The sequence below is a fragment of the Helianthus annuus genome, chromosome 6 (assembly GCF_002127325.2).
Source record: "Helianthus annuus cultivar XRQ/B chromosome 6, HanXRQr2.0-SUNRISE, whole genome shotgun sequence".
Taxonomy (NCBI): Eukaryota; Viridiplantae; Streptophyta; class Magnoliopsida; order Asterales; family Asteraceae; genus Helianthus; species Helianthus annuus.
This window is the reverse complement of record NC_035438.2, coordinates 76,636,656-76,644,722: the sequence shown is the minus strand read 5'-3', so window position 1 is coordinate 76,644,722 and position 8,067 is coordinate 76,636,656. Positions and strand designations below refer to the sequence as shown.

The window sequence follows — 8,067 nt, the reverse complement described above, 5'->3', positions numbered from 1 at the left end:
GGTTTATGTAGAAAAGTTGGCATCTAGCTAAACTATTCAAAACGCCAAAACAAATTCAAGAAGATAGAGGCTGATGACAGTGAAGATTCAGAAGAGAAATTAGATTACAATTTTTTATTATTTTAGATTTCATTTTATATTGTTTTGATATCAAGTTATATGTTGATTTGATAACTAATTCTCTATAAAAAATAACATTATTATATAAAACGCCAAAAACTACAAACACCAAAAATCTAGAAGTATGAAAACTGGGAGAACAGCTGCTGGCAAAACACCTTGTAAAGGGTATTAAACGCCAAAAAATTCACTAAACATTAAAAAAAATTGGTCTTATTGTAATCTTATGCAAATATAAGAGACACGTAATGAATTATTATACAAAACGCCATAACGCCAAAAAAATTAACCAGAAAACTCTATAACGCCAAAAAATTATATATGTGACACAAAAACAATTAATTCAACGCCAAAAAGTTTAAAAAATACAATTAACGCCAAAAAAAACTTAGACGCTATAAAATATTATACCGCGTTGGGAAATAAAAGAAGAATGAAAAGACAAAAAAGCCCTTCCACCCTTCTCTATGACGCGGGACACGTGTTAGGCCAGGAAGCGTTCTCACCGTTCTCACACTTTTAAGCGTTTTCTCTTGATCCTGTTTCTATATATATATGGCTCAGTTCAAATGAGAACCACCACGAGTTGTAAGAACTGTGAGAACTCCTTTCCGCGCGATTTGGGCCAAAAAATTTTTGCACTAAATTAGATGAAAATATGATGAACACATCTGTAAAAAAAAAGTAAAAAAAAATTGTCAAGTCGGTAGTTTTGACTGATGTAGGTTTTTTTTACGTGCTGGTGTAAATTTTGTACGAAGATAAATATTTATTTTACGCCTCATGTAAATGTGTGTATGCGGTATTTTTTAAAAAATTGCTGAAACAAGTGATTTTTTTATGTCTTTTGAGAAAAAAAATTCGGAAAAACCTTTTGGATGGCCTAGTTCACATGGTTCTCACAACTCAATGTGGTTCTCATTTTAACCCATCCCTATATATATATACTAGTCGTTTACCCGCGCGGTGCGGCGGGAAACATATCACTTAGCTTGGTGAGTTTAGGGCTATGTACGGGGAGGTTCGGTTTTGAGCCGTAACCAAACCAAATTCGCGATACAACGGAAAACACAACACTTGTTAGTAATTTTAAGAGTGTGCATGAGAAGGTTCAGTTTAGTTGGGTCATAACTAAAATCTAAATTTTTTTGCCTTAAAGAATAGGTTAGACAGGCTACATGTCATTTATTTTTATTGGGGGTGTGAATTTCTGACACGACTCGAAAATACGACATGAACCTAACAAGAAATTCACAGGTTTAGGTTTAGTCTAAACAGGTTCGTGTCAGTTTCAGGTTGAACTCGTTTAACACCCTCTAATTTTTATGCACATAACTTTTATTCAAAAATAATCTTAATGTAAGAATAATTCTATCATAATCAAATTTCACAATAATTATCAAATTTCATGGTAATATCTATTTAATCCTAGGGGGCTGGGTCAACCTGACCCGTACCAAAACTAATATGTTTCAACCCAAACCTATTTTGACCACCTCTACTTTTATGTCTCATCATAATCTAGAGCACGAAAATAACATAGTAGAATAGCTTTACAGAGAGTAGAGCGACTATAGTTCATGTGTCCCAATATCGAGTGGCACTTTTACATCATTTGTATTTCTAATCTTTAAATGGCTTACGAAATTCATTCTTATCATTTCAAAATAATCAAAACCTAAAACATAAGTAGCATGATACAACATATAGGATGTCACAGTCAATGCTTGAGTAGTCGTCAATCTTTTCTTAGGTTATTTGTTTGATAAACATTTATTTTTTCTTAACATTGCCGAAAGGTTTTCACCCTATCAAACTGTCATGGTATATATAACAATATTTGTATTGTGTGACCGAGTCGCATATAATTTATAATAGAAACCGTAATAAAAATTGTAAATATAGAAAAATTAAAAGAATATTTTAATTCAAAACTTCAATACGAAGAATGACTTAAATAGCATCTTGAAGAAACATGAGAAAATGACAATATTGTTGGTCACCCATGATAATCTTCCCAACAACATCTAGAACCAATAAAATTATTCTTGATATTACGAAGCATCATTAAACAAGAAAACATAAACATAACATGAGAAAGTCGTGAATTGCTTTGAAAAACAAGTATGAACACAGACTCCTTCCTTTGGTTTATGCTGGGGAACATCTAATCTATCCTTAAAATATTTATTTATATATGTTCAAATTTTAAACATGACTACATTGCATGAGTGCATATTTAGACTTGGATAACTCTCCCTTCCAGAAAATATTCATTTATGTTTATCCTCATTGATGAAAAGGAGGGTTCGACACCAAGCTTGACAAGAAAAAGAGTATGTGGTTTGACTAAAAAACAGAAAAAAAGTTAGTATAATTCAGAAAGTAGGTAGGTGTTAACTCACCAATATGGGTGTACTTTTGATAACTATGTTAAATGTAAAATGGTTCAGAATACGTTATTGTTATTATTATTATTATTATTTTTTTTTTTTTGCAGATTTCACCCAAATGGATGTTGTTGGATAAGTATAACATCAAAAGGCTGTACTTGAACCTTGACCTTAGTTAGTATAAACAATTCAACTTTTAGTTTATCTCCTAAGTCAATAAAACTCTTTAAATAAATGTACAAAATCATCTCTCTATTTCAAGTCTGTTCTCCAATCTATCACTTGTAAGAAGGCCAATGTGTATTCTAGCTCCATCAATCGTTTAGCAAGAACTCGACAATTAGAAACAACCTGCAAGAGCACCATGTTAAACCACTGAACCAGTTAAAAAAATCAAAAGGTTGCTTCTTGTGATTCTAACAAAAAAAAAGATGGAATAAACCTGGTTCTATTTAGCATTGAACTCTGGAGACTGAGCCTACTTCAAGTAAGCTACAAGTCCTCTTATTGTATGGTTATGTGGACCACCTTGTTAAGATAATTTGGTTTAATAACATAAAGATAAGGTTAGCAAAAAACCACCTTGTCCCTAGCCATAATCATGCAATAGTAATTAAGAACTAACAGGCAAACTGGGACAATCTTCTATTTTGTAACTAATCTTTGTGCAGTTGCTCACTTTCGCATCGAACACCATTAGCATGTAGGATTATAATTTCAACACTATCTCCCTGCAAAATATATCATAAATGTCAACAAAATTACTAATTAGTTTGTTAATTACTTCTTTTAAACCTTCTTAGTACACGCACTTACAATGTATATATCTCTTTGCTTAGTCTTTTCACCAAATCTACAGCTTCAGCAGCTTCTGAAAATGGCTTGGTAGCTTTTGTGACTAGAAAACCAAACTCCAGTGATGAAATTACTCCAAAAATCTAAGAATAAAGGATTATAATACATCAGAAAACTCATTTGATGACACTGGTTTGGTAAAAAGATTGTCAATTTTTAATTTTTTTTGATCATATTGAGCACTGCCTATAGTAATAATAAATACAAAAAGCATCCATAGTACCATCTGACCCACTAATTAACCACTAAAAAATGGGGAGCCAAAAACTTCATCAAGACAAATCCAAACCAGGCGTCAATAGATAGTACAATATTTTTGTTGATGGATAATACTGCCTTATAGATTGCATTCAAGGAAACAAAATAAAATTTCCATAACCCCCTCTTACACGAAAAGAAAGACACACCCACAAATGAATAAGCACACCAATAGAAAGTATTGAACCACAAAGCACTGAAGAACACACATCCCAACCTGCGCCTGGCTCCAAGGGAGCGCTTGAGTGCTTTTTTTTTTTAAAAAGTCACAGGTCTGCGCCCAGCTTTCCACCAGGCAGTTTAGTCTCGCCTCGCCTAGGCGTGCATCTAGCTCACTTTTGACAACATAGGTCAAGATCATGCTTGACAGAATCTCCCGTCAGTCCATGCTGCAAATATTACTTAATATTATTAATAATATATACTAACTAATTTTTAAATTTTAAAGTTCAATAGTCCACTTGACAAAATCTCTAATCTATCTGAACTGCACTTACATAGGGGGCAAATAAAAGTTAATTAATGACTAGGTGACAAATTTTGCCTCTTGATATGTTTTAAATGTCAAACTCGACCTGTAATCTTTTAGAGAACCATGTGACATGTGGGGTATAGCGATTTGGTAAATGGGTTGAATATGCGATGAACCACTATTTCAAATGAGTTCCAAATACTTATAGATTTGATTAAATATGTAATGAACCACTATTTCATTTTCTAATTAAAAGAAAAAAAAAACATTGACTTAAAAATCTTCTAAATTCACAGAGTTCGGGTCATGAATACGATGACTGCAGCAAACAACATATGCATACAATCAATGCGATGACCCGTTAAATTAATAGATAATTTAAATCGTAAGGGGTAACCTTTTTTTCTTAAATTACCTCAAACCAAAAATCATTTATGGCACCGAGCAGTTAGATAGAATTCATACTAACAGGGGACGCGACACCTTGATTTTTTGCACATATCACAGGTAAATAATGTGCTCTGGTAACACATTTGTTGGAAACGCTTTTCAAGTTAAATACTCAAGCGTTTAAAGCGCTTAATAGCCTAACCTAAGTTAATTTGCAGTTGTGGTAGTATTAGAGATGGTTTAGAAAAATCGAGACCAAGCGCTTAGGATTCTCGAAATCATTATAAGTTGTGTAAGAAAGCATAGAATGGTCACCTTGCTAGAAAGTCAGTGTCTTCCCTGATTTGAATCCTCAAAGTGGGTTTAAAGGCGAACAGAAAACAGAAGCAACTTAAACACAATACCAGCTGATTTTCTTTATCCATGAGCACTTGAAGAGGATGAGGAGCTCCCTGTAAATGCCATTTCATGCACAAAAGGTTAAAATCGTAATATTCGATCATATTATAAACAGTTATTAAACAGTCATTTGTCATTTACAATCACTTAAGCCTCTAATTCATTCGGTACATCTTGACATCTTAGATTCATTCAGTACAACTTAAACATAATACCAGCTAATTAAAAAGGATGAACACAGGTGATTCATTTAAAATTATACCTGATTTGAATCCTCAAAGTGAGTTTAAAGGCGAACAGAAAACATAAGCAACTTAAACACAATAATCAACTTCAAATTAAATATACAAATTTTTTTAAAGAAAAAAAACCTAAACTACAGAACACATACCACATATGGTTATCCAGTAGTAAACAAACAAACAAACAAACATTTCGCAGAATAAAAAAGCTAGGGCTCGAACAATACATTGCTGAAATTTTGTAGAGATCGACTGGTTATCCAACAAGCATGAACTGAATGTCGAATTGAAGCAAGGCACGATTCATGTCGTTTAAGCCAATATTGAGGATCTTCTCGTCTATGATTGTCGCATTGCTCATCTGCTGCAGAGCACCTGAAATGCTCCCAGCTAACTCCACCAACACCATCTTCAGTTATTTGTGTGATACAATAAGCAACGACCTGTTCAAAGAAAAATTAGAACCAAAATGAACACTGAAATTTCAATTGATCAAACAATAATGGTTTTTGTTGAAAATATGTATAAACTAAAAATTGAACAGAAAGCAATAGAAACTTTGAACTCACACAAGGCTAATCTGACCCAAATAAACAAAACCTATTATCAAATGTAAAAATCCCAATTGGAGCATTGATCTATAGCAAGCTCTCTAAAAACGTTATTCCGCCCATATCACATAACAATCTAGAATCGTTATTTAAGGATTAAAACTCGCCAGAAGTTTTCTGTAAGCTAGCTCCACCAGTCTGTCCATTGCAAGCTACTCATCAATACCCACCTTATAAGCCACATACACACTACACTGATACTTTTACGTAGAATTTCAAATGGTTAATATAGTTTTATATAGTTAAAAACCTCCCTGATTTTGAAACCACTTTCAAAGAAACCGAAAACCAAACGAAATCTCCCTAAAAAAACACAAAACACATAAAAAAGCCTATAAATTTAAACAAAAATCAAGAAATCTTGTAAATAAACCCTAGACTTGTAAATAAACCCTAGAAATCTACTTACAAAGAATAGAGATCTGCCAGATCTTCCACCCACAACCACCATCGTTGACGAACCCACAACCAAACGGAAGATCTGAAACATTACCCAGATTAGATTCAAATAACAAAAAAAAAAATTAAGAAGATATGGTAAAAAGAAAGGTACCCTACAGTCAAACCAGTAGATCGGGTGTCGGATCTACTGAGATAGTGTGGGATCTTGAAGCCACCGGGAATAAAGCCATAGAAATCGATCTGGTGTCGGATCTGGTGTCGAATATGTTGAGATAGCGTCGGATCTACAGAGAAACCCTAGATCATGAAACGACTGGTTTCTCAGTGAAACCCTAGATCATGAAGCGACTGTTGGAGTAGAGAAGGGGAGAAGACGGTGATGGCGACGACCGGTTCCATGGATGAAAGGTGGAGGAGCGGTGGAGGATCTAGGGTTTGTAGAGAAAGGTGGAGCGGCGGATGAAACGAATTGTGGTTTAGATAGATTGATAGAAAGATTATATTGGATCCATCAAAGTAAAACGGGTCAAGTTGATCCGGGTAAGATCCAAGCGGGTATCAGCATGTGTTGAAAACAATTTTTCAACACTTTGTGCTTAAATGATTGTACAATGGGCTTCAAATGGTTGTATAATGGCAAATGACCATTCTTGCCCTTCCTATATGCTTATTAAAGTAGTATATATATATATATATATATATATATATATATATATATATATATATATATATATATATATATATATAGGGTAAGGTTCATGCGAGAACCACCTTTATTGCGAGAACCGCGAGAACCAATGTGAACACAACCTAAAATAGCTAAAAAAACCCTAAAAAAACCTAACCCCCACCCCCCCCCCCCAAAAAAAAACCTAAACCCCCCACCCCCCCCCCCAAGCTAAATGCTAAAAACTAAAACCCCCAAAAAACCTAGCCCCCCCCCAAAAAAAAAAAAAAAACCTAAACCCCCCTCCCCCACCCCCCAAAAACCTAAACCCCCACCCCCCAAGCTAAAATACTAAAAACTAAACGTCCAAAAAACCTAAAAAAATAAAAAAAAAATCTAAATTTTTTTTAATATTTTTTATGTTAAAATCGCTACTTTTAGTAGCCAAAAAATTTTTTTTGCTACTAAAAGTAGCGATTTTCTATAAAAAAAATATTAAAAAAAAATTGTGTGTTTTTTAGCTACTTTTAGGCATTTTTGGTTGTGTTCACATTTGGTTCTCGCGGTTCTCGCAATAAAAGGTGGTTCCTAACGGATCATAGTCCTCTATATATATATATATATGGGGATCCTGCGGAAAATGTGTTTTTCCTATAAAGTCTAGGAAGCGATCTGGCCATCCAATGGGTGTGTTTATTGGTTGAGATCATTTTGGTGGCATTTTGGTAATATGTGTTTCTTAAAAATAGGATTATTTAATTAATCAGGGTATATATGTCATTTAGCTTGTTTTAAATATGGAAATAATTGTCATTCCATAAACCACCCCACATTTCTTGCGATTTTCTCTCTCTCTCTCTCTCTCTCTCTCTCTCTCTCTCTCTCTCTCTCTCTCCCTCCCTTTCTCTCTTTTCTCTCTCTTCCTTCTATCCTTCATGAAGAAACACAACATCAAGAAAACACATCGTGACAAATGTCACACATCGTACCAGCATGAATGGTAAAACACAGCGTCAAGAAATCCTCCAACATTACCAGCATGAATGCTAAAACACAATGGTATTAATCTGCTTGCTGTTAAAACAGAATGTCAAGAAATCCTCCAGCATTACCAGCATGGATGGTAAAACACGGCATCAAGAAATCCTCCAGCATTACCAACATGAATGCTAAAACACAACGGTATTAATCTGCTTGCTGTTAAAACACAATGTCAAGAAATCCTCCAGCATTACCAGCATGGATGGTAAAACACAGC

General features: G+C 34.1%; 1 protein-coding gene across 7 annotated transcripts; it reads right to left on the bottom strand.

Annotated features, from left to right (window-relative positions):
• Positions 1–2,652: 2,652 nt before the first annotated feature.
• LOC118479854 lies at positions 2,653–6,614 on the bottom strand. 7 transcript variants are annotated; one of them, XR_004861053.1, is made up of 9 exons: positions 6,299–6,614; positions 6,150–6,221; positions 5,357–5,572; positions 4,804–4,940; positions 3,844–4,015; positions 3,330–3,451; positions 3,139–3,244; positions 2,956–3,041; positions 2,653–2,864 (listed from the first exon to the last, which is right to left on the bottom strand). XR_004861053.1 is itself a non-coding variant. In XM_035974656.1 (5 exons), the coding sequence occupies exons 2-5, from the start codon at positions 6,189–6,191 to the stop codon at positions 4,006–4,008; spliced, it is 405 nt and encodes a 134-aa protein (XP_035830549.1). In that variant the 5' UTR covers positions 6,192–6,221; positions 6,299–6,614; the 3' UTR covers positions 3,474–4,005. The 7 variants fall into 7 exon arrangements, 1 of the variants encoding a protein (XP_035830549.1); XR_004861051.1 differs by having other exon boundaries at positions 2,956–3,244; XR_004861050.1 differs by having other exon boundaries at positions 2,653–3,041.
• Positions 6,615–8,067: the final 1,453 nt, after the last annotated feature.